Below are 15,354 nucleotides of genomic sequence, written 5' to 3'. Positions count from 1 at the left end.
ATGTTGTTCAATTGCTTGGAAAGCCATTATGTGTTTCTTATACTCCGTTAAGAAACTGTTGTGGGCATAAATATTGCATTTGAAACATAATTTAATTGTTAAATCATATTTGTGAGTCTCACACATTAGGGAAGAGACAATGTTTTGTACAGGTGATTCTTTTTATATTAAATCATTCATTTTAAGTACTCTAAATCGTAATAATAAAACCATAAATAATCTTGAATTAAAATAAATAAAGTATTATTATTTTGATATATTTTCTTTTACATGCTTAATAAACTCAGCCTCTTATTATTAAAATATATTAATCTAGATTGTTTTTTTTATGACCACAATAACAAGGTTGAGTTCAAAAAATATTATTGTTATCGCATCCAATTGTTCTTGAATATTGTTCCGTTCGAGAATTAAAAATCGATGATCTATCTCCACAAAGGAACCAAAAATGAAGAGTGTTGGATAGTAACAAAATTGACGTAAATTTAAGATGCGAATGACTTTATCGATATAAAATATAGTTTCTTGGTGATAACGCAGAGTGAAATGAAGCTTGAGGAGGCGATTAAAGAAACTAAACATTTATGTTAAGTACAAACTAAATAGGTGATGAGTGTTGTAAAGAAAAAAAAAAAAGAATTCCAAAAGAGATGCTAATGGTTAGAAAGGATTTCAAGGAGTTCGCCTCATATGAGCTACCAAACGATTTTCCTGCTATGCGAGATAAACGCATGGAAGTTAAAATTTTCAACATGAGAGAAGATGTGATGGCGTTTCTGTGTAAGGAGAGGTTTCAAGTTGGTTCTTGCAGCAAGCTCCATCCAGATGAAGCCCTTTATATATCCTTGGAATACTTTTCTCTCCTTGGAAAACATATCCTTTCTTGTCGAATTCACCAACAGAATTCAAGTTTCTCTTTAAATCAGGAGCACACCTGACTTCAGTCAACAACCTTATTGACTCATCATGGAGATTGAATCTCACATATCCAACACCTGCAATCTTACCTCCATGATCTTTGAGGTGTTCAAGACACACTTTTCTTGTGTGACCCTCCTTCTTACAATAATAGCATCGAATATCAGATGCTTCTCCATTTTAAGACTTCTGCTAACTTTTGCCTCTCTTCTTGTCGAACTTACTATCCTTTCGCAAGAATTTCCTTTAACGGCCAAACCTTGACCAACCGTCGAAGTTTAATGCTCCTTTCGTTCATTCAAGTCCTTAGAATACAAGACTGATTGAACTTCTTCGAAGGTCAGAGACTTCCTTCCATACAAGAGAGTTTCTTTGAAGTGAGCATGTGGCCTAGGCAAAACGCACAACAACAACAGCACTTGATCTTCATCATCGATCTTTACATCAATATTTTCAAGATAAAAAATCAGCTTGTTGAACATATCCAACTGCTCAGCCAACACTCTGTCTTCAATCATCTTGAATGAATACAAAGCTTTCTTCAGGTAGAGTTGATTTACCAACAATTTGGTCATGTACAAACTTTCAAGTTTCACCCATAATCCTGATGTCGTCGTCTCTTTTGATACCTGTCGAAGAACCTTATCACCAAGGCTCAACAACGAAGAACCTTATCACCAAGGCTCAACAAGATTGCGTTGTGGGCTTTCTCGATCATGGTCGTCTTTTCTTTTTCCGTTAACGCAGCGTCCATAGCTGCCGCTCCCTTTAATGCTTCCAAATAACCTTGCTGGACCAGTAGGGCTTTCATCTTCAAGCGCCATAGACCGAAATCGTTCACTCCGATGAACTTTTCAATCTCATACTTTGTTGAAGGCATCTTGTCCACGCTCACCGCACCAGTTTGTTGTGAAAACGATGCGAAGAACAAAGTATAATAGGAAACACAATGGGAAGCAAGAAGAACAACAAGGAATTGGTTATAACTGCTATTCTTTACTTTCTCTTTAAATCAAGATTACAAGTGTTACAAGAATAACAAATAATCCTTTCACCCTAAATTAGGATTTGCCTTATGCAATGATGAGAGACTAGTATACTATTTATAATAAACCTAACATACTAAACTAACGGGCTTTTTCACAAATACCCATTACAAGCTAACTTAACAATTGAACATAACAAACAGGCCCGATTCGAAATACTAACAACCCTAACATTTCAACACCCACACACTTCGACTACAGTATGTAGGTATTCGACAGCAGTATGCGAACAAACTTCGACCTCATGCATATTCTCTGTCAAATCAGAAACTCCCCTTCGACCTAATAGAGTTCGATTCAATTCTCACAACTTCAATTTCCTTTATTCTCAAATAATTTTTTGTAATACTCATTCACATGTTTCCTTTATTCTCAAACACCTTGTTCATTCTTCAGCCTGTTTATTTTGTTTTGCCTCCTTCTATTGATAATCTTCATGTGATAATAATACCTTATATTACAGTCTCCATCAGCTAGCCATCGCACTCTAAATCTTTGATACCACATAAACTCCTCTTTTTTAAGAATGTCACTAAGGTCCTGCTGCATCTTTATATCTAACTTCCTGATACCCTCAACACTATCTCTCCTTTGAAGAATACTTTGAATCCCTTTAAGTCTGCAAGTGTTAATTCTTTCTCTGAATGCATTACATTTTTTTATAGATACTTGAACTCCTCCTTTTTTTCTCCAATGAACTTGCAATATCATTAAAATCAGTAGCTACCATCCAAGCTCCATCGGCATTCTCAGAGATCTTCTTAAAGTCTTCCCACAAAACTCTCCTTTTATCCTCATTCGGATTAGCATAAACTGAAGTAAAATAGCATTAACTTATTTAGATATATAAGTTATCTACCATACATAAATGAGTTATCAAATTACTTATGGTTGTGAGTAGAATATGTTATCCGTGACTCTTTGTAGAACATAATAAGCTGCTTAGACTTGCAACTAACAAACTTAAGTATGTTGGCAGAGATCACGATCTGTCCCATAATACTTATCATGGGTTGATGGGAAAGAAACTAGATAAGCTATCAAACTTATATGACTAATTCAATTGTCCATGTTTCTTATTTCAGAATTACATGTATTCACTACCTTGGTGATAGAACTAATGCAAATGAAAAATCTGGTTATTGAGTATTAGGACCATTTTAGGCACACATTCTTTTAGGACTGTGCAATGCCAAATTCATGTTTAGTTGGTCGAGAAAGCTTATAGATTGAGACAACTGATGATGAATGCCATTAACATGATGCATGCAGTAAATTCAAGCTATGGAAATGAAGATGAAAATAAGAAAAATCCCATTACAATAGGAACAATGTCACTTAGATCATTACTTTGATCTTATTTGTCAATTATTTGACTGTCATATATATGCGAAAAAAATTACAAACAGGTGCAATATGATAAATATACAATTAAGTGCAATTGAATATGTCCTAATCCTAGACCAATTCCTCTTCCAATATGACTCATCTTCCTCGTCCTCCTCCTTGTCGTGAGCTTGGGTTAAAAGGTGACCGAGACCATTTGTTAGAGCTGAAGTTGATGTCAAAGCTGCTTTCAATATGCTAAGACCCTGCAATGCAACATTTTAAAATGAGCAATATCAAAACATAACTTGCAACTACATTGATTTATGAATATGGCATCAAGGTTTCGACGCCAAGATTTTTTATATTGCCCAAACCACAACACAATTTAAAACAAGAAAACTAGAATTATATAGGAATATAGAATAGTCTTTCATACCTCCTTGACACCAATGAAGACAACCTTTTCAATGATATTACTAGGAGGGGTTTCTAACTGATTGAGTAGAGAAATAGTTGAAGTCGGAGACATTGGTTCTAAACTCAAATCATTTGTAGCCATAAACAATGATGGTCCCTTGACATAACCTTCTTGAGCTTCCTTATTAGATGATTTGGGATCAACTAATTCCATCTTTGTAGCAGTAAGGAAATTGTATACGCTAAGATTGGAAGTTAAATTGGTAACACGACGAATTCCATCTATAAATTGATAATCAGAATAATACAAAGAAGAGGGTGGTTCATAAATTTGTAATATCTGTTTGCTTGATTTGAACTGTGGGGCAATGCAAGGAGCAACAAGCTTGCTCTTTACATCATCTATCATCATGTATTTATTTTCATCCAATTCAGTTATGCTTCGGTACAAGGAATCTATGCAGCCCAGCGAAGAATCTCCTCCTAACATGCGTACAACTCCTCCCAATGGAAAAGTTAGAAAACTAACAAGGAAGTCAGCAAAATCTTCTTCACCTTGAGCAAACAATATGTCACCATCGGTTTTTCGGAAAAACAATTTCAGCTTGATTTGAATACTACTGTTATTTGGAATGTCACACTCACAAGTGGTAAAACTGGTCCCCTCAAGAAATGGTTTGTTTCTTAAGAACAAATTAGTCAAAGATGACTTGGATAGCAAGGAATACTTCAACAGATCCAAAATCTGTTTAAAATACAAAACAATGAAAAGGTTATAGAACATTGCACAAAATTTGCTAGCGAGGTGATTGATTTCAACAGATCTGAAATAGGAATGATTAAATATTACAATTTAAATTGATTCTATCTCAACTTCTTTGTAAAGTGAGATACTATTACTAACTATTCAGTATCATACAAAAAACAAGGAATTGAGAAAAACCTGTGATTTCTGAGTGATGATTGCAGTCATTGTCTTCACTGAATCAGAGTTTTTAATTCCAAAATTCTTGAGAAGATCAAAGCTTGTATCCATTGAGTTAGGCAAAACCCTAAGATCATCCGTAACTAAAAAAGTTGGACAATCCTTGACAAATCCATTGCACACTTTCTCTTTTTCCATTAAAATTTGATGATCCAAAGGACTCCCACATTCACATCTTTGATTACTAAAACTGCTCAACAATTTGAATTTACAACTAGCCGAATCGGAACACACGAAGAAGGGCCTAGTGGGATCGACAGCATCATCAATGTTAAATTTAAGAGTGTCGCAGTAATCTTCAGATGAGTTCCTCGGATGCAACAGCATTTCCTTGCATGTGTTTGTCGTAAGATAAGATAAATCAAGGTTTTCTACACTCTTATAAAGAGAGTTGAGAGAACCAAGTGTAAGAGGTTCCATGGTTGTGTGGTTTTGGATAATTCTTGCAATGGTTCCTAATGGGATTGTTAAGAAGCTGCATAGAATGTCCACAAAATCCTTACCGGCTTCTGCAAATAAGACTTTGTCCGTCTCTTTGTTCACAACAAGTTTCAACGACACCGTCTTCATGGTTTCCGTATCTTCCTGCATAGCTATAAAAAATGAGTTAGTTTAACGGGGACGGATCAATGTTGTATTGTAGTTGGCGGGGAGGTTGATGAAACCCTAAATCACCTAAAGAAACATATATGTAGATGTTGGAAATACTATCATTTAATACTGATACTATAAGTTTCTAAATTAGGAAATTCCCATCAATGATTCATAATGTATAAGGCGTGAATCAATCTGCAGTGTTTAATCGTAATTAGGTTTTTTGAGATTTAGATGTATGATGAGAGAAATGTTAGCTCTCAAAAAGTGATGTTATTCTACTATGGTGGGAATGAGCTGTGATGTTATTCTACTATGGTGGGAATGAGCTGTGTGATTTTTTTTTTATTGCAAAGCTGTGTGATTTAGAAAAAGCAAATCACTTTGTAGATCTGAATGACCGGCTTGATTAAGAAAAATTAAATAACTCAATATTTTTAACAGGGCTGTAGAATTGGCCGGTTCGGTGGGCTAATATGTTTAAATGGATTAGTCCGGTCCAATTACTTAATGAACTACATAAAATAAGCGCAGTCCATTTTTCAAAGGTACGGTCCGATGGATCAATCCAGTCTGTGTTTTAGTATTATAGTTTTAATTTTATAATAAAGAATGTAATGGATAAGTGAAACATAACATAAGTAGAGAATCATTATAAACGTATCTAAGTAATGTTTAAAATATTTATCCAACCAATTGTTAGTTGGTCCAGTGGTAATTGACGCTGGACTTGGTAGAATCGAACCACGGTTCGATCCCCGCAACTGCGATCGGAAGTGGAATGGAACCACTTGATGCCATGTAAAGTGCAAAATAACTTAATATTATTCATAATACTTATCAAATTTTCTCTTCATCTCACAACTATTTTTTTATCACATCACCTTGTGAGAATGAATCTTAACCATTGAAATTTAAAGTAAATGTAAAAAAGACATTCTCATATGATATATATATATATATATATATATATATATATATATATATATATATATATATATATATATATATATATATATATATATATATATATATATATATAAATGAATACCACAAAAACGTACATGTAAAAGTGCAAAATAACTTAATATTATCCCCAATACTTATCAAATTTTCTCTTCATCTCACAACCATTTTTTTATCACATCATCTTGAAAATATATCTTCATTCTCTTGAACTTTTGTTTATCACTCGAAAACACAATTATGCAATCATATCTTATCTCAATCTTTTTTTCCCCAAAATTTACCAAAACCTTTTTTTAATAGACCAGCCCGAAGCCAGCTTGGCCTGGTCTGGTCCAGTCCATAAAAAACATAGACCCGATACACTGACCCATTTTTTTGACAACTCTAGTTTTTAACTTAGTTATTTAGAAATAACCTTTTAGTCACACTTAATTCCGCTAAAAAACTGAATAATAACTTTAATAATTTGTTTTAAAGCTTTTATTAGCATTAAACATAAAAGTCATTTATCCATTATTTAGACAAAACATTTAAGGTAAATGCTACCCGAACACATGTTAAAAAATTTATAAAAAAAAGTTTATTGAAAAAAGTAATAAAAAATATATTTGTAATAAATTCAATCCATAATAATTAAGATAATTTTTTTTTTAACAAAGGAAAATCAACTCATATCATTAATAAGCAAATGTTCAATACAAGGAGGAAACATATTAAAGAAACTACGCCTAGTCTAAGAATCGACTGCCTTAGCTAAAGCATGAGCAATCAAATTTGTTTGGCGCTTTACAAACTTTACCTCAAAGTTGGAAAAATTAGCCAATAAACTACGAATAGTCGAAGTAATAGTACTAAACTCAGAGAAGCCATTAACATCAGAACAAATGGCGTGAATCGTAATTTGTGAATCACTCTCGAAAGTAACATACTCTAGATGCAAATCAATAACACTAAAGATAATTTTTTTTATTTAGTTCTTAACACGTGCTCTAAGAATATATTTAGTATTATCCAAGTAAAAATACTAGTATTTTATGAAAAATATTGTCATATAAAAAAATTATTATCCATGGGCTTTTGCTTAAAGATTAAAATATGATTTTATCTTTTATTTTTTAAAAACAATTTTTTATCATAATATTTATTAAATATAGTAGAATTTATATCAAATTTATATATGTTATTAAGTCAAAGAATAATTTTGACATCAAATAATTTAAATATTCATTATTAAAGATTTTAACACAATAAATGTTTTATTATTTACAAAAATCACGGAAAGAAAATATATTAAATATTCATTATTAAATATTTCAACATAACAAAACTAATTATATTTAAATAAATTTCTAAATTGAGGTTATAGATAAATTATTAAATATTTTAGATTAATAAAAATTTAATATGTAAATAAATTAGGGCAAAAAGGATAAAATACATAAAAAACTATTATATATTTTATTTGAACAATTTTTTAATAAAACTCGATAATACTTTCATAAACACAATAAAAGTATATTATCTTTAATATAATATATTTTTACGTACAATATTATTTTTTATAAAAGCTATAATATGTTAATACATGTTTAAATTGTATAGCATTAATATTAATATAAGAGAAACTAATATAATATTAGAAAATTATGATGCAAAACACAAAATAATTAAATATTTGTTTGAATATATTAATGTATAATATTTATGAAAAAGAAAGATCGAATAGAATAGAGATAAATTATTCCGAAGTGAGAAAAATCAATGCTTTATTTTGGAGCGAGACAATATAAATACTAATATTCTTTTGAATTTATACTAAGCGGGCCTAACAGGCTATTTTTTATATTACTTTTTATAAAAAATTAAAATAAAACTCCATAATATATCAATACAATAAAAAGTATAATACTTTTAATGTAATATATTTTTAAGTAGAATAATAATTTTTTATAAAAACTATAATATGTTAATGCATATCTAAATTGTATAACATTAATATTAATATAAGAGAAACTAATAGAATATGAAAAATTTGTGAAGTAAAATTCAAAACAATTAAATATTAGTTTGAATATATTAAATTATAATATTTTAAAAAAATAGAATAGAATAGAGGTAAAGTATAGTAATATGAGAAAAGACAATATGTTATTTTGGAGCGAGACAACATAAATATTAATATTCTTTTGAATTTATATTAAGCGGATCTAATGGAATATTTTTTATTAAAATAAATAAATAAAACTCCATAATATTTTTTATAAATACAAAAAAAGTATATTATTTTTAATATAATATATTTTAAGTAAAATATAATTTTTTATAAAAACTATAAATGTCTAAATTTTATTACAATAATATTAATATAAGAGAAACTAATAGATTATGAGGAAATTGAGAAGTAAAACACAAAATAAATAAATATTAGTTTTAATATATTAATATATAATATTTAGAAAAAGAAAGATCGAATAGAGTAGAGATAAAACATAGTGAGATGATAAAAATCAATGTGCTATTTTGGAGTGAGACAACATAAATATTAATATTATTTTGAATTTATATACTAAGTGGGCTTAATGGTCTACCCGCAACCCATACAAACTAACTCTAATGAGTACCGGGCTTTTTAGGGCTGAACTTGAAAAATCCTAAAAAATATGGACTCTATTTTAGGGGTCAAGCTCTACGATTTTCCGGGCTTACATGACCGGCCCATATGGGCTAGCCCATTTTGACGGCTCTAGACTTCACCTTTCAGAGTCAATCTCAGTATCATGCTGCAAGTCAAAGTCTGCAACTCTCCTTGATATCTGTCTAATTCTTTATGGTCTCTGAAATTGCGCAAGTCTATCTTCGCATCCAATTCCACCTTCAGAAGCTCCACCTTCAGAGACTGGATCACCTTTAGAAGTTGGATTACCTTCAGAGGCTAAATTACTTACAGAGGATGGATTACCTTCAGAGGCCGGATTACCTTCAGAGGCTAGATTACCTTTAGACTCAGAATCACCTTCAAAGTCAGAGTCACCTTTTAAGTTAGAATCTCCTTCAAAAGAAGATTTTCCTTCACAGTCAAACTCACCTTTAGAGTCACCTTTAGAGGCAGAATCTCCTTTAGAGGAAAATTCTCCTTCAAAGTCAGACTCAACTTCAGATGGAGGACCTTTAGAGGCAGGTCCTTTAGAGGTAGACTGAGACTTATTCTAGTTCCATGTTTATGATCTTTCACTATGGCTGCTAACAACGATTTTGTTGGTGAGTGGACAATGGCGCTTATAAGCACATGTACAATGCTAACTTATAAGCAACATAATGACTTTGATTCTATCATCCAATTTCCTTCTAGTAGCATTTGGTACTGTTTGTAACATATAGAACCAAACACCTAGAAATGACTCACACTTTTCTTTCTTCTAGTCCAGTTCTCAAGCGGAACTACTTCCTTTAACTTCTTTGTGACACCTATTGAGCACATATGTTGTAGTGGCAATAGCTTCACCCCAAATGTGTGAGGCATGTTCTTTTCTTTCAACATGTTTCTTGTCATATCAAGCAGAATTTTATTCCTTCTCTCAGCAAGACCATTGTGATGTGGAATGTATGAAGTCGTCACCTCATGCTCAATATCATGCTTCTCACAAAACTTCTTGAACTATATTTAATTGAACTCACCTTCACCATCAGTTCTGAGGATCTTCAACCTTTGCTAATGTTAATTTTCAGCCTTCACTTGAAATTCTTAAACTCATCAAACACCAGGTGTTTGAAATTTATGAGTGCAACCCATGTCATTCTTGTGAATGTACCTCGAATGGCCCACATACATCAAAATGCACCACACCTAAAGCATGAGTTGCTTTGGAGGCATTTCTGATGAGAATGGCAATCTTGGTTGCTTTCCTTTCATGCATATATTACATGGTTTCTCTTGTGCCACAATCTTTGGAATTTCATGTACCAGATTCTTTGAACTCATATGCTCTAAACTTCTAAAGCTCAAATGTCCCAATATCTTGTCCCCCCGACTCATTTTCCTTTACAACACTAGTTGCACTAAGGCATTGAGTAGCTATTGTTTTAACATTCACCTTGAATGTTCTGTTTCTTCCCAGTGTAGATTGCATAATCAACTTCTTGTTACATTCATACAACTTCAAGAGATTATCCTTTATGGTTACTGAAAACCCTTTTTCAAGCAGTTAACCTACACTCATCTGATTGCTCTCCATGCCAGGAACATACCATACTACAGTTTTTTGATTCTTCAACTTTTATTTTACATTTCTCATTCCTTCAGCATTTAGATACTTATCATCAGCTCATCTAATCTTGATCTTTCTACCTGAGTCAAAATCAATTAGTCATTGCTTGTTTCCAGTTAGGTGGTTCGAGCAGTCGGTGTCCACATACCGCCACCAGTCTACCATTTTCCCACCTTCATTCTCAGATGTCATCAATAACACACATTCATCCTTAGAATCTCCTCTAGATATGTTGGCTTCTTCACCATTTCTTTATTTGTTTGACCAGTAATCAACAGCAAAATGGCCAAACCTGTTACAGTTGAAGAACTGAACCTTTCTCTTATCAAACTTCTCCTTTTTTTCCTTCTGTAGTTGTGTCTCTTGTACTCCAAGCAATTATCTTTTGATGATTGTATTGGAATATGTTGTTTATGTATTTTGTCACTCTAAGCTTTTAAGCACGAATGTGTGTCTCTTGATTGAAGCTTTTAAGCAGATCAAGGTGTGTTTTTGAAGTGTCTCTTCTCTATCAATTTGTTAACGTTTGTAATCACTGTTGTGATTGAGGGGGAGTGAGTGGAGATACTCAGGTCTACGAATGGATTGGAATTACATTGGGTAGGTCTTAAGTGAGGAGTTTTAAACGGGGGAGTTTAACTCCGAATTAATTCTGCTTATATTGGATTCCCTCCCTGGCTTGGTAGCCCCCAGAGTAGGTTGTTTGAATCGAACTGGGTAAACAATTATGTGTGTTCTCTATTGTTTTATGTGTTTCTGTTTTAACATTTTGTTTTGTGTAATTGTGGATGACATAACATTCAGTACGACATTGCACGTGAGTTGCTAGAATTTTCATTTGGCATCAGAGCAGGCACCCTGCTGTTTACATCTGGGTGAGACTGGGGACAACAAAATTCTGGTACTATGGAGAAAGAATTGTTAGTGTTTGGGAATATACTATCCATCCTGGATGGCTCTAACTATGACTACTGGAAACCTCGTATGGTAGATGTCATAAAGTCAATGGACAGCAAGGCCTGGAGAGCTGTGGAAAGCGGATGGAAACATCCTGAGAAGGTTATGGAAGATGGAACCACTGTTCTAATTCCTGAAGAAATTGATGTGAAATGGGTATACAAGGTGAAGTGTAATCCCAAAGGGGAGGTGAGTCGACACAAGGAAATGCTTGTGGCAAAAGGATTTCTTCAGAAGAAAGGAATCAACTTCAATGAAGTTTTTACACCTGTTTCCAAGATCAAAAAAATTAGGTTGGTTGTTGATATGACGAACATGAACAATTGGCACATGTGTCAGATGGATGTTAAATGTGAATTCCTAAATGGTTCCTTAGAGGAAGAATCCTATGATGCATAACCAGTTGGGTTTGTGAAACATGGCGAAGAAAGAAAGGTGTACAGGATGCATAAAGCCCTGTAAGGACTTAGGCATGCTCCAAGAGCTTGGAATAAGAAAATTGACAGTTTCCTAAGGGAGAAGAAATTAATGAAGTGCACAACTGAGCATGGAGTATATGTAAGAAGAAGAAAGAGTAAATTGCTTATAGTATGTCTCTATGTCGATGACTTGTTGATAACGAGTAGTTGCAAGAAACAGATTGAAGACTTCAAAGGTGATCTTAGCGAGGAATTCAATATGTCTGATCTGGGAAACATTTCATATTTCCTTGGCATTGAATTCTACAAGAGTAGTAGAGGATTAATGATGCATCAAAGAAGATATGTAAGTGAAATTCTCAAGAGATTTGAGATGGAAGAATGCAACTCGATTTCGACACTTGCATAACCAAGACTGCAATTGTCGAAAGAATCAGATGAAGATGATGTCAACACAACCCAATACAGAAGACTCATTGAGTCATTAAGGTACCTTTGTCACACAAGGCTTGACTTAGCATACAATGTGGGTAGGTGAGTAAATTCATACAAAAGTTAAAGGTACAACATCTAGCAGCAAAGAAGAGGATACAAAGGTATCTGAAAGGAATTCTCGATTATGGCATTGTTTCCTACAGCTGATGAGGGAAAAGAATGCAAACAAGTGGATTATAATGAGTCAAGTTGGTGTAGTGATGTTGAGGATCGAAAAATCCACAACAGGTTATGTATTTATGCTAGGTCGAGCACCAGTTTCTTGGAACTCGAGAAAAGAAACAGTAGTAGCACTCTCATTATCTGAAGCAGAATACATAGTTTCTTCCCTTTGTGTATGTCAAGCAACATAGATGGTGAATATGGTCGAAGAGATTATAGGGAAAAATCATGGAGCAATTACCATGTAGATCGACAAAATGCCAGCTAATAATTTGGCGAAGAACCCGATAGCACATGGTCGAAGCAAGCACATCGGAATGAGATTCCATTATCGTTGAGAACGGGTAGATAAAGGAAAGATGAATATGAAACACTGTAGAACTGAGAATCATATCGCTGACATCACGACGAAAGGTGTGCAGGTCGAAGTATTCATAAGACTAAGAGTTATGGTGAATGTAGATAGCTTAGACACAATGAATTATGTGGTGTGTTGAAATTGTAATTCTTTGTGTCGAATCAGATTTCTCAACAGAAGGAAGGTTGTGTCAAAATAATCTAGCATAGTGTGTGTCAAAATGTTGAAGGAGTTACCTCGACAGATATTTCGACTTAGACATAATTTTGTAGTGTTAGCAAAATTATGTATTTTTGACTTTTGTAGTTTTAGGCTTTGACTTTGGAAGAAAGCAACCTAAAACTATAAATAGAGGGAGTAATCCATAAATTTTTATTGAGACTTGTATTCACAAAATTTGGCAGTTGCAAAGTGGATAGGAATTTTCCACAGTTTCTGGTCAGAGAGAAACTCTGTAGAAAATATTATTCTTCCTCCTCTTAATTTTCAAACCCTAATTCACCTTTCTTTCCGAATTTTCTTTCTTGTTTCTTTCATATTGTCACTGTGTAGCGATAAGAAATTACTCAAAGTTTTGGATTTAATTCCAACAATTTGTATGGAATGTAAAAGATTTTTTTTCAAAGAAAACTCAAAAAAATAAAATGAAAAGACTAATTTTTTAAAAAAAATTAAAAGCCAGAGCATAATAAACCAATGATATTTAAATGATTTTTATAATTAATTAAATTGATAATGTAAGCACTATGATTTTAAATTGCGGTTGTGATCGCAAATGTGGTTGCGGGTGTTGCGATTGCAATCATTGCGGTTGTTGTGATGCCTAATGCGGCCGATGCGGCGTGAATTTTGATTGGAAGGTATTTGAAATACACAATTAAATTTTTTTTAATATTAATATTTAACATTACAAATCACACCCCAATTGCGGACCGATGCAGATGTAGAAGCTACCGCATTAGCAAAATTGTGGTTGGGGACCGAAATTTAAAACCATAGTAAGCACTTTTCAGTATCATATAAAAATCAAAGAATTGAAAAAACAATAAAGTGAAAAAACTAATACGAAATCATAAGAGAAGATTAAAAACCTGTGATCTGTCGGTGATGACTGCAGTCATTGTCTTCACTAAATCAGAGTTTTTAATTCCAAAATTTTGTAGCAGATTTGGATGAAATAGTACACAATGTGAAGATGTTTTCATGGTGGTGGCTGGTGATTGGAAATAAACAAAAAGATTTGTGTAACTTTTACGAATGGAATCACAGTCCTTTGGATTTTATGTAATTATTGATATGTAAGATTGATGGTTTAGTGTTTACAATCACCATATATATTGTAATGTTTGTGAGTACTTTCTGTGCCCAGTTATGAAATATATCATTGATTATAAAAAAAACAATGGGTCCTTAATAAACTCGTAAAGAAAATTGGAATGTGTAATTTTCCCGCAAAAGAACCACTTCCATACCAAAAACTTTATGTTCCAAACAGTTGTTAAAGTTCCAAACTTCATTCCAGAAACAAACTCTATTCCTCACCAACCATAACTACTCCTAACTTACTTTCTTTAACCTTTTTAAACCGAAAAAACAAGTGTCAATCCATAAAATGCGATAAACACTCTTCCTCCATCCTATACAATTTACCAACCCAACAAGCAATTTCACTCCATATCTTCCTAACCACCAAGAAATTAAAAAAGGAATGATCTCGATTCTCCAAATTGATTCCACAAAAATTGCACTTTAAATCATGTAAAGGAAAAGAAATACCTCTATACACTAAAAGGTCCTTTGTTGGAATCCTATTGAGAAAAAGCCTCCACCCATAAGCCTTAATTTTAAATGGCACATCCAATTTTCAAACTATCCCAAAAGCTCCATCAAATTTGTTAGAAGGACCGAATGGAATTATAGATCTACCATAAAAAGCATAACACGAAGACACCGGAAATTCAACTTCTGAATTTAAATTCCAAACTATCAAATCTTTCCCTTCCAAGAACCTACTAAAACCCTCCAACCGCTCTTGGAAATGGGCAAAAAAAACCAAAAGTCCGAAATTTTCCAAAGACTCCAAATTAATGCCAAAATCATCCCATTGTCACGATCCTTCTAACCAATCTCCCATCGCCACCACCGATACCCTCTTCAAACTAGAAGCCATAAATAAAACCGGATATTTCTTCTTCAAAACAATTCCTTTGTTGTGAATTCAATACCAAGAACAAAGTATAATGAAAGAGAAGAATAAAGAACAAGGAAGAAGAAGAACACAAGAATTGGTTATAACTGCTATTCTTTTACTTTCTCTTAAAACAAGATTACAAGTTTACAAGAATAACAAATAACCTTTCTCACCCTAAATTAGGATTTGCAGCTTAGCAATGATGAGAGACTAGTATGCTATTTATAATAAAACCTAACATACTAACTA

The 15,354-nt window shown here is 32.9% G+C and overlaps 1 protein-coding gene across 3 annotated transcripts; it reads right to left on the bottom strand.

Annotated features, from left to right (window-relative positions):
• Positions 1–3,242: 3,242 nt before the first annotated feature.
• On the bottom strand, positions 3,243–5,644 carry LOC131612151 (uncharacterized). Of its 3 annotated transcripts, none has more exons than XM_058883963.1 (4): positions 5,371–5,644; positions 4,654–5,280; positions 3,730–4,455; positions 3,243–3,556 (listed from the first exon to the last, which is right to left on the bottom strand). In XM_058883963.1, exons 2-4 carry the CDS (start codon positions 5,263–5,265, stop codon positions 3,344–3,346), a joined length of 1,551 nt encoding a protein of 516 aa, XP_058739946.1. In that variant the 5' UTR covers positions 5,266–5,280; positions 5,371–5,644; the 3' UTR covers positions 3,243–3,343. The 3 variants fall into 3 exon arrangements, with proteins under 3 accessions (XP_058739946.1, XP_058739945.1, XP_058739944.1); XM_058883962.1 differs by having other exon boundaries at positions 4,654–5,288; positions 5,371–5,643; XM_058883961.1 differs by having other exon boundaries at positions 4,654–5,643.
• Between the last annotated feature and the right edge of the window lie 9,710 nt (positions 5,645–15,354).

The sequence above is a fragment of the Vicia villosa genome, linkage group LG6 (genome assembly GCF_029867415.1).
Source record: "Vicia villosa cultivar HV-30 ecotype Madison, WI linkage group LG6, Vvil1.0, whole genome shotgun sequence".
Lineage (NCBI taxonomy): Eukaryota > Viridiplantae > Streptophyta > Magnoliopsida > Fabales > Fabaceae > Vicia > Vicia villosa.
Note: the sequence above shows the minus strand (reverse complement) of the source record. Positions and strands in the feature narration are given on the sequence as shown.